Below are 21358 nucleotides of genomic sequence, written 5' to 3' on the forward strand. Positions count from 1 at the left end.
TGAAAACTGAAATACTGCTATAAGCAAACGTCAAACCCAGTTTTATTGCAAATTGTCCCTAGGGTATTACCGAAAAGTCTCTCAAAAGGCTTCAAAGATCTTTTCAGCTGATCCTTTGCTAATAAAAACTGCTAAATACCCTGACAAACATCTTCTGTCTCACTCTGAGAGACTCCAATAAAGCGCTATTATTCACTTATACTGTGCTCTCTCCTCCAATAACTACCCAATTCCCACCAGTGGGTTTTTCTCTACAAAAATTCAAACATTTTAGCTGATGTGTAACACAGTTTGTGATTAACGAATTGAGATTGAAATTGGCAGGAGCAGCATACCCATCACTCTCTCATTGTTCTTTTGTTCTTTATGTTTTCTTCTCTTCTTCTGATTGAGCTGAATTGCAAATGAAACTGAATGATTGCATTGAATGCAGTTCATTTGACCGCATTGTCTTTATTAGAAATTCTGGAATTCTGAGCAATTGGCATTACTTAAAAACAGAGCACAGTAATAGAGCATAAAATTAAGAGCAATAAATCCCTTTGCCCTTATGAACTGTGACCACAAGAAGATGGCTGACCAGTTATGGCCAGACTCATTAGAATCATATGAATCTTGACACAGCTCTCCTATCTTATGTCCCATGAAAAACTATATGCATCAGAACAATGTCTTCCTATTAAGCAAATGTGATATAATATTTTGTTGTTTGATGTTAATTAGCCGAGTATCAAGGGATCAGCTGCTTGTTGGTCCTGCAGTGCCCAGGGAGGTCCCGGTAATGGCATAAAGAACTATTTGTTGTTTGGTTTACTCTGACCTGGATGTCATGTGAACTGGGAATATGCTGGGGGAGTGAACATTATGTGGTTTCTCAGCACTCAGATAATATTATTCTTTGATCACTTCAAACAGTTTTTGTGAGTTTGAAAAAGCACATATGGATCTCCTCATGATCTGTACATTTTCACAGGTAATCTCTCTTTCTCAGCAGAAAAGCACACAGTATATACATTTCTTTGTTAAAATTACCAAGTAGCACTGAAAAGCTACCATACCATGTCTTACACACATTTACCATTAACATTTTAACATTAATTTTGTGACCAATTTTGTATTATGTAAAGGTTGACAGTAATGAACAGATTACAACTGAAAGATTAATTGCAAAAACTAACAACCATTTTTTAAAAATATATTTTATTAATGAACTCATCTTCATATGAATTGTTGTGGTTTGTTCTTCTTTTTGGATTCTGTTTCAGTTTTCAGGATGGTTAGCAAACCACTTCCTCTTGATTTATGGTTGCCCTCACTTAAGGGCATTTTGTTAGTCATCCCAGGGAGAAGGATAGGCTTCTTGTAAGACTTTTCAATCTCATAAAATCTGCTTTTGAGTGCAGTGAGTGAATGCATGATTCATGATTCATCATTCATTTGTTAATCCTGCAATTCTAAGGACTGCTAAATTGTCTAAATACATTATTGCAACTTATAAGTGGCTTTAAAATGGGTAAGTAATGGCTACTCTTCCTGCAATATCCCAGCAAACATGTAAAAAGGTGTGTTCAAGGCAATGTGGTATTTTAACCACAAAAAACAGCAGCTCATATTGGCCAAGGAATATTGATTAACTTAATATCTTACTACCCAAGAAGTTACAGTATATTTATCTTATTTTTAACACATTTAAATAAACTATCAAACTATTCGTTTTTAGGTGGTCTAAAATGTTCACTCTGTGTGATGACTGTTAGTTACATTTAAAATTATTAAAATGGAATTATCAAGACCTCTGTGGCTGTGCTATATGGATAGTGTGGACCAATCACAGCTAATATCTTGGATTAAACTAAAATAATGAAACTTTTTTAGATTAATGTTGCCCTTAAATTAACTTCACTTTGTGGACGGGAGGTCTGCAGCCTCTTTCTGTGAAAACTGAACAGCATGCCCTGTAACTAGATTTTGAAAAGCATTTTAAGACATCAGACAGACTGTTTAATTTGCCACTACTTTATTCTAATCCAGGAAAAAAACAGAATAACAGACCACATGTAACGAAAGATACATAAGTATTTACACAGTGGTTACATGTGTGTAGACACAGCACCCAAACGGTGGAGGATTGAAAATGTTAACAATGCAAACAAGGCTGGGTGACCTTGCTATTGTAGAAACTGTGATCTATACCCAGAGTGAAGGGGTGCTATTGCCACCTGTGAGGGCAAGTCTATCCTATTCTGCAGCAGGAACAGATGTATAGAGTCCCGAGACCTTGACGGAGTGCTAGGGACGTGCATGCGAACAGGCCTGTCCTATTCTGCGGCAGTAGCAAATAGCGTTAAAGAAGCGGCAATAGCAGGTGTCACAGGGGTCACAGCAGGGCAGCTGGTGGCCAAGACAGGACTCCTGGTGGCGGAAACAGCGACGTGGGGAGCGTACAGCACGCCTCTGCAGCGGAATTGCCTCTGACACATTCTGCAGGTACAGCAACAAAAGAGAAGTGTTAATACTGCTATTAATAGTGTTTTTGTTTTGTTAAACATATAAAAAATGTTTAAACAAAAAAGTCCTTGTACATTGTATGTACTATTTCCACAAATCAAACAATTCAGGTATTTTTTTTTTTAATTGAACAGATTGAAAATTAGTCAAGCTTAGAAAATAGTCTCTGATCTAGCTGAATACCCATTTCCAGGACACATAATCAAGTCAAGTACAACATCAACAGTAAATAAAATCACTAAATTAAAAACTCAGGTGTAAGAACTGAAGAGCTGAAGAGCTATTAGTATTGATGACCTACATCTTAACCCCTGTAGAGTGTTACATTATCTTGTTAAGATGCTATTACAGTCTGCTCATTTCATCAATCGAGCAATATATGTAAAACATATATTTATTATATTACTAATTAATCATTTATAATAAAAAAGAGTAAAAGGCCAGAAGTGTGTTATTGTTTAAAATATATATTCTTTCACTGTCTGCTTCAATGAAATTAAAACTGATGAACTCAGTATGTATACCTCCTCCTCATTGCTTAATACAGCATCATCCATCAGCAGCTCTTCTGAGTTGGTCACAAAACGCTCAGGATGAAGTGTGGAGAGTGAACCTTTACCTGAGAGAGGAGCCCATCAGTTTCAGTACATGATCAGGTACCAAATCTGAATGTTGTACTGTTTACGTAAGATCAAATCACAGGCTTTGCTCATTTTTTTCTAACCAGATTTTTAAAGAATATGTTTTGAAACCATTTGTGCATGTGAAACACTAGGTTAAAAGGTTTTTAATGGTTAAATGACATAAAAATGGTTTTTAACATCATTCTTGGAAGACGGAAAAAAGTGAAACTCTTGTCCTTTCATAATGGAATATTCAATATATAATACCATGATCTGCATATTCATATTTGATGAACATTCATTAAAACGCTTCATTGGATGTTTTTAAATGAGCATATTGCTCATATTGCTCATTTTAATCTATGATAACTGGATAAGAGGATTGATAATCACAATGACAATACAAATAATAAACTTTGGAAAGAACCTCAGAGTGGGGTACATACATATGTACACACATGTACCCGTGTATGCATACACTATAGATTTAACGAGCTTATGACAAAAAATCAGTACTTCAATTTAATTTTACTCTGGCAATATGGCATACGTACAAAACACCTGATATCATTTACATAAATATACTGCATATCTGCGGACTCTCTCTCTTGCTCTCGTCTAATGTTATATCAAAAAATACTTTACTTCTTCTAGAAAGGAAACATGCAACACACTTCTGTTAACCTTTTTATATTCATTTTTGATATAATTTGACTACATCTTCGATTTGTAATACTTCTGTGCTAAACCTGATTACATCAAAAGTATAGCGTATAAAATTATGAAGTTTCCTGAATTCATTTTAGATGACACCTTGCCATCATGTCACATCCAATAAATAATAACAAAAATCTTGAATTTGTGACTATTTTTCACTTTTTAAAAACATGCAACTGTGATATAAATTACAACATCTCTAAAAGGTATACTTAGAAATCCCATATAGATCCTATTATACTATTTGCTTAGCACACACTCTTACCTAGAATAACTTGCATAATGATAATTCAATTATAATGCAATCTCCATTTTATTTATTGAATACTATGGCCCTTCTTATGAAGAGTTTGGTTGAGTTTGTAATTTATTGTTTTGCAATCATTTCTGTGCAAGCTGTTCCACATTCAGTTTAATGGAATGAAATGAAAGACTGATTTTCAAATCCTATATTTGTTTATAAAATGAAAATAAGAGCCTGGTCATGAGCTATGAAAATGACATAGCAAGAAAATTATTATTGGTGAAAAGGCATCAAGTCTGCTCTGTTGGCCTAAATAATCTTCAGAGGGAAGATTCTGAGGGATTAGAAAATGGACTACTAACCTATGTCAGACAGAAAAGACAGCTCTTCCACTGTTCTCGGCAGATGGGGTTGAGTTTCCTCAAATCGGGCATTCCCATGAACAGCCCCATCTGACAAATGGGTCCCATACAGGACCCAGCAGCAAAACATAACTGAGAGCCACATGTTGACTTGAGACTTCCACAACACCATGGCTACAAGCTGGATGAATGAGCTCTTGCAAATTCACAGATCTTATGCTGTTGGCAAGGAGAAAAAGTTTATGTAATGGACAAAGCAGTAAAGGCTTAAGTTAGTATCCTTCCATTTTATTGATTGCCTTTAACTTCTTGTAGTGTAGTTTTCACTGGACACCTGGGTTTTCATTAATTTCAGTAACTATGAAACTGTATACTATTATGAAATTACACTTATATATGTACAATTTACATAGGTTGTATTTGTACATATTAGACATTCATACAGCTGGTGTCTTACTGAAGTAACGCACAGCACTTTGAAAAAGTGGACAAAAACACAGACTTATAGAACAAGGAATCATGTATTCTACATATCATGTATTCTTCTGGTGATATACTCAGCTCCTCAGTTACATACACATGCACATGTACGCGTGCACAGACACACACATGCATGTGTTTTCATATGCATTGCATCTGAATTTAAGTTAATTACACAATCCTCACACATGGAAAATAAACACTTCATACATTCGTTGTTAGAACATGAATTACAACAGAAGAACAATTTAGCACTTTAGGTAAGTTTCAAATTGTGTAAAATCCATGTGATTTTTTGTAGTTTCTTATGTATAAAACATGATAAAGGGATAATGCATGTTCTGTTATTGCTAGTTAATTCTCAAAGATTGGATACATGCCACAAAATACTATTTCTAGGTATTATAAAACAGAGGTTTCATCGATGAATAATTAAGCGCTGATTTAGTTCTTCTTTGTCACATATATTAAAGTGTGCTGCTAAGTGTGGAGAACATAGATACATATCATTTCTAACAAACGGCAAAAGCAGATGTTTGCTACTGTGAAAACATTCTGGTTCAATTAAACTGATGGGAGCACACACAGCTATGCTGAAGAACACATACTGTAACTGTACCATACAAGCGCTTGAGTATAAAGAGCCATTGAACGAGTTGTTTTCAGCCATTTAGGAAAAACTGAAGCTCTACCCTACCTGCTGTCCTCTAGAGTCTTGTCCAAGTGCTTCTCTCACAGAGGGACACAGATGTCCTGATTTATAAGGCTCCCTTAGGGAATAATCAGTGGACACATGATCTGAGTCAGTGGGTGGGAGGAGTGGTCTCAGTATTTCATATCTGCTTTAGTGGAGGGTTCTCCCTTGCTGGCCCAAAGACAAACCTATCACTTTAATTACCTAAAAATGGGATAAAAAACATAATATACATACATTTAAAGAAAAGCTCCATAATCACTTCCTACTTGTGTATAAACATATGCAGAAACAACTCCTTGCCATTTCATCAACTTTTGCAGCCGAGCCCATTGGTTTTTTTTTTGCAAGGTCTAAACTTCTTAGAATGCACAATTTACATAACATTTGAATTATTTGTATTAAAACTTGTTCTTTTCAGTCAAGACCTTTTCAGTCAATCCCAAGTACTAATGTGCTTAAATAACAGCAAGACAATTTTAATGTCCAATGCATTAACAATTAATACATATTTGTATTCTTATCAAATTACTGTTCAAGACTTCCTGTGTTAATGGATGTATGTGTGTTTGGCTTGGACCGTTGCATATTAGTATAAATCTGTTTGTCATAAAGATAATGTATAGTTTGAATGTGTTTATATTCAGTTCGATATTTTATTTTATTCAGCAGAGCCTCATATAGGGTTCATAGGTCCTTAAAGCGAGTTAATTGTTTGAATCTGGTGTCTAAAATTCAAGTACTGGAATACCAGGCAAATCAGACAGTATCTGGATGAAAGGTACTTAAATGAAAAATTATCCTTCTAATAGAATAAATCTCTTCCTGCATTCTGAGTGATTCCATTACTTTTCTCTTGTGTTGACAAAATGTGCTGTCCAGAGAAGACCTGGCAATTCACACTGTGTTGTCATGTTGTGCAGGTGAGACTTGTTTTTATGATATCTTGAATGTGCCTTACACTTACAATATGCCATATCCAGAAAACTCTTTCATGGTATTAAGTTTTAAGGTTGTGTTAACAACTACTGCAGTTAGAGTTGATCAGTAAGATTATGTACACTGACCGAAATTACTGAACTACCAATATTAAATGAGATCCTAGAAAATAAAAATTAGTTTCTGACAAAGGGCTTGAAAGTTCTTCAAAATGATAAACTGATGGCTGTATGAATCCTGTTCATAATCAGCATCATTTAATTTAGTGATCATTAGCCATTTGTGTGCCCTTTATGCCCTAATGGAATGGAGGAAATCCCATTAATTGATTGAGACAAGCTTTTAAGAGAATGGCCACAAAGTGGAACTTCCTAGAAAACTATCTTGTCACCTTGGATGTAATTCCCTTTCTTATTAGTGGCCTTCATGAACATTCATCACATAATGTTCCCTTGTAGTAGAACATGACTTTGTGGGTCATTGTCATGTTTGAGACATACATTTCTACTGGTGCTGATGCTGGTGCAATGAAGGCTTCTAGTGTGTAAGGTAGGTATATTGTGGTTTCGGAGGTGCTGTTTCACTCATTTGCCCAAGCCAGTGTAATCTGTGATACATATATTATTTAAATACATTAACATACATTCAAATGCAGTCATGTATTCAGTTCTCTGAACTACTCACATGTGTGCATAGTCTGGGTGGGCCTCAACTGAATAAATATACATAGGCTTTATGATTTATGTATGTTAATGTTTTTAACATTTAATATTGAGAACATACTGAACCATCATTATAAAACTTGACCAAATATGTGTATGTGTATATGCAATTGTCCATCATTCAATAGAAAAAATGTTAAATTAAAATTTAAAAAATTAAACTGTACTATGACAACCTGTATAATCCCAGATGCCTAACAAAATAACTGTAATGGCTTTCTGTATTATACATGGGGAAAACAAATACTAGAAATTCAATCATGCTTTCTGGAAAATATCAACAAAAATAACATCTGACACAGGACATTTCCTCAATAAACTACTGAGAACAGAATGTTAAATGAAAAACACTCAAAGGTTGAGGCAAGAACATCTTAAAATTATTTTCCTAACTAAGCCCTCTATCTGTTCAATTTGTTGTTCATGACAGATAATGGAGCATTTTAAAAAGGAGCATATTAGTGAGCCATATGTTGTCCATGTTGTGCATTTACTTAATTGAGAACCACAAAAATTCTGAGCAATGTTTATGGTTACACTTTCTTGTGTAAAATATATTGGGCAGGATTTTAATGGTAATGCTCGTGGCACAGTTATTTTTAGTAATTTGACGTCAGCACAGAAAAAAAATTCCAATAGCACTCTGATCACAATTTTTGTACCAATATCTTCTAATATTGTCAAATTAGTTTCACCTTTTGTATGAGAAATAAGGTACAGGGGGATCTGCCTCTCAACCACAACAGGAAAGAGAGGGCAAGAGAAACAAATATTTATCCTAATAATGAATAAGTGTGACAAACATCTAGGTAAGAGTCAAGTATTATGAAATAGCAAAAAAGCACACAATTTATCAAGTGACACCACCCTCAGCTCAGTATTGTGTTCTCCTTTCAGAGGTGAAATGTCAAAAGCAACTCACCTGTCTGGGAATGTGACGGTTGAGAATTACTATCCATAGTTATTAGTTAAACATATTATGACACATTCTTCATGTAAGGATACATACTTTCCCACTACTCCACCATACACAGAATAAAACAATATTAAACTAGACATACAATAAATCTGTTTGAATGCAATTGAGTGGCATGAGCTCATTGCTGACAACAATGTAAAAGGAAATTAACACAGGATTGTAAAAGACACATTGCATTGCAACAAGCATTTAACAAATCACAACAATACATTTAACTAAGCAGTTTCGAGGACAGATTAAGGCTGTCCTTCACAATTAAATTCACTGGTATTTCTATCTCAGCTATAATCATAACAAATATAAGAATATGACATGTTTTGTGTTTAGCCTTGACATGTCCTTTACAACAAAATTTGGATGAGCTGCTTTACACTTTTTAGTTTGAAGTATTAGACTGATTTTTAAGACATCTGAATGTGAGTCAGTGATGACTAGTTTACAAAGACCATACAAAACAGACAGAAAAAGCTATAACATGATGGTCAGAGCAGTGTATCACTCAGCACATTTGTTTGTGTTTGTATTAACTGGAAAAAACAGTATGACTCCTCATTCAAAGACCACTTATTTGTCCATTATTCAAATTGTGTGTGTTCTGAAATTTTATTTGGGAGTTGAACTATCCGGCTAGTTTGTGATTCTAATGAGAATGTTGAAAGTGTGACAATTGATCCATCTAGCTAATTTACATAGATAATGATGGAATTAGCTGGCTGGGCTAAAATTGCTGACATGTTGCAAACTGAAACCCCTGATCTCTGTACAGCTTCTTATGAGAGTGATTCTTGGAGGTTGTGTCATAGGCAGCTTTGTACAGGAGACTTTGGATAAAAGCGTCTGTCAAATGATTAAATGTAATTAAGTGACCATTAGCTGATTAGTAAGTGATGGGTGTTAAACATAGCTAGCTAACTTAGCTATATAGCATCCAGAGGTTTTCAGAGATATATGTATAATTTCAATTTAATACCAGGCAGTATACAAACCCAGAACAGACAGGAGCCCAAGCTGACAGAGCATTGTAATTTCACCAATCCAATGCTGGTCTGCCTTCAGCAAGTTTGTGTATCCTACAGGCCAGTGCTTGCCCAGATATTTCAGTGGTCCATATACTTTATTACCCACCTGGTAGATTTTGATCCAGTGCCAGTAATCTTATGGTGCAGATCCACACAGACATTGGTATGTAGTATAATCACTGTGTTTTTGTTAGTTTGTTTGCTGTAAAAATTGGTTTAGCTCTATGGTTGCACAAGACTGTTACTATTTTCCATAACATCTTTATATATATATATATATATATATATATATATATATATATATATATAAAATGCTAAAAATGTGCTCTTATAAATATTCACAAATGTGGTTTTCAATAAAATGGCTTTAAAACAATGATAGAATAGAAAGTAGAAAGACAAAAAAGGAAAAAGAAAAAATAGAAAAAGAAAGACATGATCAAATAACATAAGATGAACAAACATAACATTAATAAAAGGCAGCATTTAAAATATGGATAGATTGTATCATCTTTCATAGATAATAATATCTGATAATATCTGGCCACTCTTGTATGATTGCCAATACAACGAAAGAACAATATCTTGGGTTAATTTATAAATATAAAATTAAAAAATGCATTTGAGCACATTTGAATTAAAACACTATATTAATCAGTTAACCGCAACACAATCTCTGAAAGGTACCGCTGCATCTGCAACTTAATACTTGTTTAACTGAAATAAATGTCTGCAGAAATGATCTGCAGGGACAGGCAGATTTTGACTTTACAATTTTGTTTCTGAATATTACAAAGGCTCATATGCAGTTATATGCACTGCATCCCAACATAACTGAACTAGTAAAGTTTTAAATTTAACTGTCACAGCAACTCTGACTCTAGTGTGGTAGACAGCCTAATCTAATTTAAATATGAATTTGGATTACAGGAGGAAGAATTAATTCCGTAACATTTAAAGACATTCTAGTCATTTAGAGAAAATGAAAGCAGTCTCATTCATTCTGACAAATGTGCCTCTGCCAGCTTCCAAAAACACCTGCCACTTACCAGTGCAAACAATGCTAATACCAGTTAAAATACTGCCTTAGACATCAGATGTTAAATAGTGTTATAGTCCAATTACTAAAGTAGTCATGAGCAACTCAATGTAATTTTTAGATCATAAAAAACTCTAACACTGACTGTTTTAAGGTCAGTTTGCTTTACTTTTATCCAGCCCTTCACTCAGCATTGTTACATCTGATCATCATAAATTCTTCAAATGTTTTGCCATTTAAATTCTATGCATATTAGTGTGGTGTGGTGTTCTTAGTGTGCCCTTGTTGCTTGCATGCTAAACCCCCTACCCTTTTGTTTAAGCCCGTATTTGACTACTTGTCATACCTCGGAGCTACTAAATTTATATTGTTAATGTCTTACTACATTGTTGTGCTCTGTGTGTAGATGGTTGCTGTGGCCTTAGACCACTCGAGGCTGGGACCTAATCAGTGGCTATCTCCTATTTCACTGTGGTTCCCTTCTACCCAGACCACAATGGGACAACAAAGGTGGTGGCAGCGCCATGATCTGTGAGATAGACTATGCCTATTTATTTTGTTTTTTTAGCTTGGAGTATTTATCCATCGTATATTGCTCTGCTGACATTTGACGTGACTTAGTTTTATGTAAGGTACCTCGGGTATATTGATTGAAAGGCACTTTACAAATAAATGTATAATACTACCACTACTACTACTTCGACTACTACTACTACTACTACTACTACTAATAATAATTATTATTATTATTATTATTACTATTATTATTATTTAGAGATCAGCTTTTAATATTGAGAAAAATGCAGCAACTCGATCAAATTCGTTATGGAGTAGTGTCAAGACAAAACACAAAATGTGTCATATATTTATTAGGATTGAAACTAATTTAATATACAAAAATCAATGTATTAAATTCGTAGAAAAAGCTTTCTGTTTCTCCTTTGTGGTCAATGGGAACATGGACGCAGGCGTCGCCATGTTGGTTTCTGCAACGTATCTCACCGCCCACCCATCTTGTGCTATAGGCTTGACGTCAGTTCTGCTAATGGCTGGTCACATCTGGTCACATGAAGCTATCATGTGACCGCGCTTCCGTGTGCAGCCGGATATCTTTGCATCTTGTGTACCGTCGACGTTTGGCGGAGCAACCCTGTGCAGTGTAACAGATTCTTCCAAATCGTTGAACGGCTTTTGACATATAATCATGCCTGCATTCCCGGAGCTGTATTTTAATGTGGATAATGGCTATTTAGAGGGGCTGGTGAGAGGCTTCAAGGCTGGAATCCTTTCGCAGGGCGACTATCTCAACCTAGTCCAGTGCGAAACCTTGGAAGGTGAGTCAGTGGATGCAATGGTGACGATAAACAGCAAAGTAGGCGAAGTCGCTCATATGTCGATCGTATGCGTTAATTTTGGACTGTAGCTACATTTCTGGCAGCAGGGGTGATGGTTGCAAGAAACAGTCAATAACCTCACAGAAATATTCGATTCGCGAGCTTCTGGGGCCTCTATGCGCAATGGACGTGAGTGACACAGACCCGCAAGTTACCCATCTCTAGCTAGTCTGCTAAATTTGTTTTACTGCAAGATACCCAGCCAGTATCTATGTGTAAAATGTGGATACAGCTCGCTCGCTAGTTGGCTGTCTTTTTGCATAATAGCTAACGATAGCTACCAACCCAGGGATTCTCTGTTTCGCAGTTCTGAAATGATAGTGATGCTAATATGAAACCCTCGCCACATTAAAAATTATGTGCACGCTCTTAGAAGATTTTGCAGGTCAACACCTGCCTACATCACGACTGGCCGCAACTGCTAATAACACTGAATTAAAGGTAGAGTGTAGTTAAAGATTATTAAGCGAGCTAGATACTGTAACGTCATTCCAATTTAGCGGTAACAGGTTTCTGCATTGGCTTGTTTTATTGAATCTCAGCTGAAGTACTTAATGATCTTAAGAGGGGTTATTGGGTTGTATATTTCTTGTCATTTCTGTCTAATAGATTTGAAGCTGCACCTCCAGAGCACGGACTATGGGAGTTTCCTAGCTAACGAGGCCTCGCCTCTCACCGTCTCCGTTATTGATGACAAGCTGAAAGAAAAAATGGTTGTGGAGTTTCGTCACATGAGGAACCAGTCCTATGAGCCACTTGCTAGTTTTATGGATTTCATCACGTAAGCTCAAAAATTCCCAGTGACATCCACTACAGTGTGATTGAGAAATGAGTAAATCACTGTTCCTTCTAGGTATGATGGGGCTGGAGGACGAAGCAGCAAGAAAAAATAAGCACACGAATCTAAAATGTATTTCATTCATTTTCAGAGTATTGGAAAACCATACTTAATGGTTTGATTAGCTTTAAGTTCTGTCCAAAAACTAGGGTGCACGTTTATATTTTAACATGTAAAGTGGTTCATTTTTTATGTAGCTACATAGGGTTAACCTTATTATTGAACTTCTTCCATCAGTGCTTAATTGTATCTGTTAATCTGAATCATTTAATTCAAAATATAGATTTTTTTATTTAAAAATTCTGTTTTCCATTAAAATGTCTCACTCCAATGCAGTGCATTCTCCTTGTCTTTTAGCTAGAGCTTGTAATGGTGTAGTGCAAACAGTGATCCTTTAATGAAGCTGAATACCACAGCTGCCTGTGAAAATATCCCACAGCCAGTGATGTTGTTTACCAAACCCTTGGCTGATTGTCTCAGACTTTGTTCAGTTGTTATATATTGAGAAACTGTTACTTAAATCTTTCTCTCCCATTGTAGGTACAGTTACATGATTGATAATGTCATCCTTCTGATCACGGGCACTCTGCACCAGCGTGCCATCTCTGAGCTGGTACCCAAGTGCCATCCGCTGGGCAGCTTTGAACAGATGGAGGCTGTCAACATTGCCCAAACACCAGCTGAGCTCTACAATGCCATCCTGGTCGACACCCCACTTGGTAAGGTTATGCATTTCCATGGGTAAAGCCATCACAGTACATAAACCTCTTTTCTTTCAGAATTGAAAATGATGTTTTCATGAATTTGCTTGCACCAAGTGAGTCAGATAAAATATCTCACCATACACCAGTGTGTATTGAAAATAAACTTTGCTAGAAAGCTAGAGATCTTAGCCATAGCCACAACTCATACTTACCTAGCTACCTGACTTTTTTGATGCACATGGTTATAAGAATTGGTACAACTGGATAGAAAATGACCTCTTGGACCTATGATAGAATATAAAGTAAAACTGGAGGTTGCAGGAACCCTTAAAGATGTCCAAGCCCCAAAAGTAAGTGCAATGCAATTATGAATGAATGTTTCACAAACACACACACACACACAACACACACAGTCACGACAAAGTGGCAATATTTGACCAAAGGATTCCAGTGTGATGTAATTGGAAGTGAACTGAAACTGTCAAACACCTTTTCATTAACATTTATTCATCTGGCAGACACTGTCTAGAGTGACTTTTCAGTTTGCAGCTGGATTTCAAAGCTTAAGCTACCCTGATTCACTCAGATGTTTACATGCTTATCAAGGTACATTTGTCGAGAGTTAGAAAAATAAAATGTTTCACAATAATCACTAGCCTTGTTTGCAGTGAAGTCAGATTTCCAGTTGCCCGCTGTACAACAATGTGGTCAGCCCACTGACATCAATCATAATAAATGTAAAATTAAAGTTGTTATATTGCTAAAACTGGGAAGATTAATGGGAATGGGACTGTTTTGTCAAAGTAATAGCTGTGCGTTGTCTCCCTTAATGGGATATAATGACAATTTTTGCTGATTAATTTTTCCGCTATGCTGTTCTCAATTTGCAGACAGTGCTAGTAAATAATGGAAAAGATCAGAATTGTAGAGAACAGTGGACTGACCACATTGCAGAAGGGTGGTCAGTCCACTGTTCTCTACAATTCTGAACAGACATCAGTTATAAAAAATGTAAAACTAAAATTGTTACATTCCTATAACTGGGAAGATTAAGGGGAATGGGACTCTTGTGTCAAAGTAATGTTTTGTGCATTGCACCCTGAATGGGATACAATTTTACTTCCAGCAGATTAATATAATTTTACCTCCATGCTGTCCAAAATTTCCAAAACAGTGCTCGTAAATAATGGAAAAGAATGGCAAAGAACGTGATTTATAAAAAATGTGTAGTCTTACCAACTTTCAGATTTGTATTTAATGTTTTTCAACATTATAAACATTACAGTTTCCCTTTGCTGTTTCCATGGTTTCATGCAGTGTCATGTATGTGTTTGCCATGAGACACAGTGCTGAAGTGATGACAGTGAAGTGCCTAATGAGCTCCCAAATAACATCCTTTCCCATCCTCCTTGTGTATATACTTTGTGATATCACATTAAGGATGGACTCGCTCATTCACTTTCCTTGTACGTCTCAACTGTACTCCACAATAGTGTGGACTTCCAGGCTAAATGATTACGGTTATAACAGCTGGTTATTGGTACAAATTGTTATTTTCATTAATGAAAAGACATGTATTTAGATAGCTAAGCAGCTAGTTGTCTGCATTGAACAAAAACAATTACCATGTCAATTAGCATGATGATCTAGCTAGATGCAAAATGATGGTTCTGTATTTTTTACAAGCCAGCAATGTAATGACTTGCACACTTATTGTGTTTCATTTGCACACATTCTGATCGTATTCAACTCCTTACTGAAAACTAGCTACGCAGCAAAATTAAAGTCACGGGAAGTGAACTTCTTAGTCTGAATACTGTCTTTATTGGGTAATATAAGGATAATCTAACTTACATGACATGTATTCAAGACAACAATACAGTTTTATGATGCCAGTGAACAAGATTCATGACACTGCACAAATTTACACTTGTAGACTTTGCTCTTTATCCTGATATCAGACCTCCTTACATTTTATCTTTGAGCATTGACTGTCTGCTGCTTTACATACTGACTTAACTGTAAAATCCTTCCATTGTAAAATTGTCCCCTCACCAGAATTCTAAGGAAACGTACATGTGTACAGACAGTAAAATAAAATTTTGCCTCGTGTGAATGATACTTCCAGTAAGTGTTATGTGTTCCATGTTTTCAGCTTCGATTCTAGGTGGCAGGTTAAAACCATGTATAAAAGCAGAATGCAGCTGTTATTATAAATTTTCAGCCATGTAGCATCCAAAGTAAGCATCATATCAGTAAATGCTCTTTTGACATAAATACACAAGCATTTTGCCATATGAAACCCCTTTGAATTTTTTTTTGAATGTTGTTGTGGGAGTGGGTATGGGGTGTTGGGCTTTTTCCTCCCTTCTCAAAAATTTATGATTGTCATCAGTGTATAATTGACACAACTGTCAAATTTGTATTAAATCACTGGCCATTTTTGAGTTGTAGTTGTAATAAAACGGGTCTTAATTTTTTACAGAGCTGGTCCTGGTCCAGTACTGTAGCTGCCAAACAAAAGCAAACAACCAAAAACCCTCGGCAATTTGATTAATAGACCCCTTGGGCAACATGCATACCATGTAGTTTCCAAAAATGTTTTGAAAAAAAGGTTCCCCCAAAAGTTTCCATGCACAGCAGACCAAAGAAAAGAAGGAAGGAAAAAAAATCAAAAGGCTTCCCAGCTATAAAACAACTTTGGCAGTAAGAGGTTCATATGCAGAACTTAAGGTGGGAAATATGTTGGCAATGTGAATTGTGTTTGAATACAGAGATGAACTGTGTGTCCTGAGGGGTATTAATTAGGATTTTATCAAGACTGTACAATGCACCACAGCATAAAAAGTTAGTAGGTCTGATTTTAAAAGAAAATGAGTTAGATTTAAGTTCATTTTAATAATACTAATTCTGTAGGCACCTGCTAAGCAGTTGGAAAAATAGCTTTTGAGGAGTAGCTAGTTCACTGATTAGGATGAGATTTTGAGCTGATCATATGATATCTCAGATGTATTACTTGAAATTTTGTGTTGCAAGTTTATGTATGTATGGTGTAAATGTCCCAGCTCTGATCCTGGGGACCCTCTCTGCTGGGTTTTCATTTACAGCTAAGCTCTCAGTTGATTAGATCTGATTACCGATAACAATACAGATCTTTACTGGACATCCCTCTATTTATTTGCAGAAGAACACTGTTTGAAGTATTTGTGCTAAGAAAATTAGTGGTTTAACTTTTCATCAATATCTCCCCCTTTTGTGCAATTTTCTCAGTAAGTTTCAGTAGTTCGGTTACTTGTTCTAGCTATAGCATGGTTTCCATTGTTTGGCAGACAAATGTTTTTCATTAATCTCTGTAACAAAACACTAACAACCAATACTTAGTGTTGGTGAGGTTACATAGTGAGTAGTTGTCATTTATTTAATAGCTCATAGCAAATTAGTGTATAGATGGCTTAGCTGCAATGAGTATATGCAGTAGATTGCCAGGACCAGGGTTGAAAAACATTAATATGCATTGTGAAATATAATCTTTATTTTGCCCTTCATACCTCAGCCATTTCTGATTACAGTAATTTTAGGTAATGCTGGGCCATTAACCTCTGTCTCTAGATCCTCATCATTTATTATTCTGAAAGAAGATTATTAATCGACACAAATTCAATTGTAATTGGTAAGATGTAAAATTCTCCATGTTTTGTGTGCATCTGACTTTTTATGGTTTGCAAACAGATGTTGTCAGACTGCTTCAGCTACAAAGCACCTGCATACATCTGAAATAATTGTCTTAAGTCCATTTTGATGGTTCTGGCTTTTTATGTTTTGTTACAGCTGCATTCTTTCAGGATTGCATATCTGAGCAGGACTTGGATGAAATGAACATTGAAATTATAAGAAATACCCTCTACAAGGTGAATAACAATTAATTTAAAAATACTTTATTTGTCCATAGGAAAAAAAGTTAACTTTAGTTAAAAACAAATACTGAGATTTTCCCATTTTTCTAGGCATATTTGGAATCTTTCTACAAGTTCTGCACTTCACTGGGCGGAACCACGGCAGACACTATGTGTCCCATTCTGGAAGTGAGTACATTCCATATTTTTAAGATGCTAACCAAACCAAAATACACTTAGACATTTCTCATTTGAGTATTGTTTTTTTTTTTCATTTGATGTATATACAGTAATTTATTCATTTTTGAAAAAGGGGACACACTGTGACAAATCGTAACAGGCAGGCTTTATCTTTTTCTGCAGTTTGAGGCGGACAGGAGGGCGTTCATCATCACCATTAACTCCTTTGGCACTGAGCTGTCCAAAGAGGACAGGGCCAAGCTCTTCCCCCACTGTGGCAAGCTGCACCCTGAGGGGCTGGCTCAGCTGGCCCGTGCCGACGATTATGAGCAAGTCAAAGCCGTGGCTGATTACTACCCCGTGAGTGCTCTGGCACTGCTCTGGAAAGCAAAGATTGCAGAGAAATCTTTTATAAACCTCACAAATGATAGCGTTGTCCATTGTAGAGAATTTGAAATGACTATAATGCATTCACTTATAGATGTTTCCCCTGCTCACTGAACAAGTTACAATTTGCTCTATAATGGGTAAGCGCAGTTGGCATTTAAGCAGTCATGTGGGGACCAAGTATGGCTTTTACATTTTGCCTCCTTGTTATAGAAAATATATGTATATGAAGTAACATCTGCGCAATCCGTATCTTCCAGGAATACAAGCTCCTCTTTGAGGGAGCTGGCAGCAACCCAGGAGATAAAACACTTGAAGACAGATTTTTTGAACACGAGGTGAGCAGCATGACTTTTATCAAGAGCCTTAGGCAGATGCTAAATCCCTGTTGATGTCAGCCTGTCACATGTTTTATTATAAGAAATGAGATCTTTGAAAATAGGCAGGGCTATAGAATAAATCAATGGTATATTGCTGTCAGATTTTAATTTTATGTTTAAAGATGTAAGAGGCACCTTATGTGCTACACTTCTATATGTGGACCAATTCTATCTTCAGAGAATATTACAAAATAGCTCTTCCTGACCAGATTTGTGAAATGCTGAGCGCGGTCTCATCTTTGAAGTATGGATCAAAGGCTGATAGTTTATACCATTCTATTCTTGTTATCTTAGTGTTGAATTTTTGGGAAATGGCAGCATGACAATATTCCTCTGCCCTTAAATTGACTGTCTTATGTGATTCACATCCTGTCAGGTGAAGCTGAACAAGCTAGCATTCCTGAACCAGTTTCACTTCAGTGTCTTCTACGCTTATGTCAAACTGAAGGAACAAGAATGCAGGAACATCGTGTGGATTGCAGAGTGCATTGCCCAGAGACACCGTGCTAAGATTGACAATTATATCCCCATCTTCTAATCTCCCACCACACCCACTCTACATCCTACATATTCTGTGTGGTGGTCAGTGAGTTCTTCAGTGTCTGGATATTTTGCTGAGAGCAAGAAAATTTATTTTTTCATTGACATCTTTTGTTTTCTCATGCCTAAATTAAAACACTAAATAACTCGTTTCCTTCCTGCAGCTGTGAAATCTTGACAGATTTACAACATTGTAAGCGTAGGCATTATGATTTCTCTTCTTTTGTTGAAAATGAAATGAAAGGCATTGTGCCTGTAATGGAGCATTTATTTATTTGTGTTTTGATGTATGTTTCAAGTACCCTTTGCTTCATAAAAACTGTACTGCTTTTGTTCTTACCTGTAGAACCTTTAGCAAACTTCATTACTATTTGTTAAAGAAAGCCCATTGTAGAAGCCCTCTGCCCTCAGTAGAATCCACTTAAACTGGCTGTGCAGTTACACTGTAAGAACTTCTTTTTTGCCCCATAACCTTTATGGCTTTTTTACACCTGCTTAAAAATATGAGTTTCTGTGTTTAAGGTTACCTGCTAAAGGTATGATTGATTACAGACCAGATAATGTGGGGATAAATAGTTTTTGGAAACTTAAGTGGTTGTCAACAAAACTGATAATTATAGATACATTCCATGGGAACTGCTAATTATAGATATGTATAATCTTGTCATTTACAGGCAGGCAAAAACTGGTTCTTCTAAGCATTGTGAATTTCCTGGTGTTGAATTCCGATCACATTATTTGCATTTACTTGCAGTATTTTCTCCCTAATAGAAATCCTTTATACCAGTGTGCATGCAACTGTATTTAGAATGATGTTTACATTTAAAAGGTACACTTCTCATATTTTTATGTTGTGGTAATATGATCTTCCCCACAAATGTGTCTTCTGTCTTGTACTCTGCAAACAAGTGTCAGGAAAAATAGTCTATGATATAAAAGATATTTCGGAAACAAACCAAAGAAAGCGTAACATTAGGTGTTCAAAGGATGCAGCTGTGTGTCTATAATAAAACACCTCTAGCTTGTAGTGAGTATTCAGATTATCTTATAAAAGAAGTTGTTACAGCTGTTAAACTAAATACAAAGAGGTTTGCATCAGTGGTTCTCAAATGTTTTTGGGTGATGGATTGCTTAGCAAGTGTCATTTTTTTGTCAATCAGTGTTGTCAACCAGACTATTCAAAAGCTTTTTTATTTTTGTTCTGATGACACATCAGCAAATTGAAGCCATTTTGATTGAGTGAATTGACATGAATATGAAGGACAGATAAATTTTATGTTCACCAACATTAGCTCAAAGCTGTAAAGTTGAAACTGTAAACAGTGCTAATTTGCAGCATGAAGCAGGCAAGTCATGGCAATTGTGCAAGTCAGACTAGGCCATTGCACCGGATTCACTTCCTTGTTTTCATACTGATGGAAAATCCGACTTCAATTTTTTTGTCATTAGAAACTATATTGGGAACATCAGAGAGCAGGTGTCTGTGAGCATAGCATATGCTGACTATGCGAATCCAACTCAGTTTAATTTTTCTTGCTAAAACTCATCTTCGGCCGTGTATTGTCTGTCTGGATAAAATGAATTTCTAGCTAGCTATAATACACAGCTAGCTAATGAACTGGCAATTTATCTAGCTGCCAAGTGATACAATAATTAGCTAGCTGGCAAACCAGTTATTGTTATGTAGGGAAACCCTTTCACTGTAGGCTATTCTCTGTTTTTTCAATGCCACCTTTTCAAGATTCTGCTTTTAAACTTGTGCTCTTGTCCTTTGTACATCTGCAGTTGTACCTTGAGAATTAAATTGTAATGAAGTGTTAATTTATTTAATGAAATTGATTCACCTTCAGACAAAAATATGAAAAATATGTAACAAATGCTATATAGTATACATATATATATGTGTGTGATATGACCTTAAATGTATTTCCTTTATTGATGTCTATAAATACAGGATGATCTGTTCCTGAATACGATTGTTTGATGTAAGTTTATTTCTATTTCTGTCTTTGCCCATGGCACAAGTAACATCTCTTGGGTGACAAAATTAATCAGGGTGATTTGAACTACGTGTTGTATATGCATACACATGATTATGTATCTTGACAATATATATTTGGATTATGCATATTTGTTGCATTTATTTCTTGTGTGTCACCAGATGACAATGTCTGTCAGTCTGAAAAGCCTTTGAGACGTAAGGTACTGATGCCACTGATGAGTGAAGCAGCAGAGATCTATGCATATAACAACATCAACTTTGATGTGCTCTAGATGGATTAATGAATCCTACAATGCACAAATGAATCATCAGTTGGAAAATGAGAATGTTTGAAGCAGGGACAAAAGTTGTACAGAAATGCTATGATATGTTACCTGCCTAAATAGCCAGTGAGACTGACACAGAGTTTAGGCTATGTCCAAAACCACACACTGCCACTCTGCGACTCTTCATGATCTACAGTAATTACCTAGAGCCCCATGCAGGAATAGGTCAATTCTACTGAGTGGTATGGGAGCATCTACTTAAAGATGATGAGAAATCTGTTGAGCCTGGTGTGGCCTGGTGAAAAAATGTTGGTGAGTCTGCTGAAAACTCATTTCAATCTGAAACTGATGAAAGAGTGATGGAAATTTAAGTCAAGGAATTGTAAACCTGTGGAAAGTGTGACAGAATATCTAGTGGAACTGAGGAAGCTTGTGCAAGACTGTAACC

At 36.0% G+C, this 21358-nt stretch overlaps 1 protein-coding gene across 1 annotated transcript; it reads left to right on the forward strand.

Annotated features, from left to right (window-relative positions):
• The first annotated feature begins 11405 nt into the window (after positions 1 to 11405).
• On the forward strand, positions 11406 to 20373 carry LOC118788558 (V-type proton ATPase subunit d 1). The gene is made up of 8 exons (XM_036544588.1): positions 11406 to 11660; positions 12330 to 12501; positions 13099 to 13277; positions 17091 to 17170; positions 17267 to 17344; positions 17519 to 17695; positions 17983 to 18060; positions 18479 to 20373. The coding sequence occupies exons 1-8, from the start codon at positions 11531 to 11533 to the stop codon at positions 18638 to 18640; spliced, it is 1056 nt and encodes a 351-aa protein (XP_036400481.1). The 5' UTR covers positions 11406 to 11530; the 3' UTR covers positions 18641 to 20373.
• Positions 20374 to 21358: the final 985 nt, after the last annotated feature.

Source organism: Megalops cyprinoides, chromosome 13, assembly GCF_013368585.1.
Source record: "Megalops cyprinoides isolate fMegCyp1 chromosome 13, fMegCyp1.pri, whole genome shotgun sequence".
Lineage (NCBI taxonomy): Eukaryota > Metazoa > Chordata > Actinopteri > Elopiformes > Megalopidae > Megalops > Megalops cyprinoides.

Excerpts from the sequence above, each read along its gene's own strand:
- LOC118788558 (XM_036544588.1), top strand. The coding sequence starts at position 11,531 with ATGCCTGCATTCCCGGAGCTGTATTTTAATGTGGATAATGGCTATTTA. Across the intron at positions 17,171-17,266 it reads TAAGAAATACCCTCTACAAG|GCATATTTGGAATCTTTCTA; the intron begins GTGAATAACAAT and ends CCATTTTTCTAG. Across the intron at positions 17,696-17,982 it reads CCGTGGCTGATTACTACCCC|GAATACAAGCTCCTCTTTGA; the intron begins GTGAGTGCTCTG and ends CGTATCTTCCAG.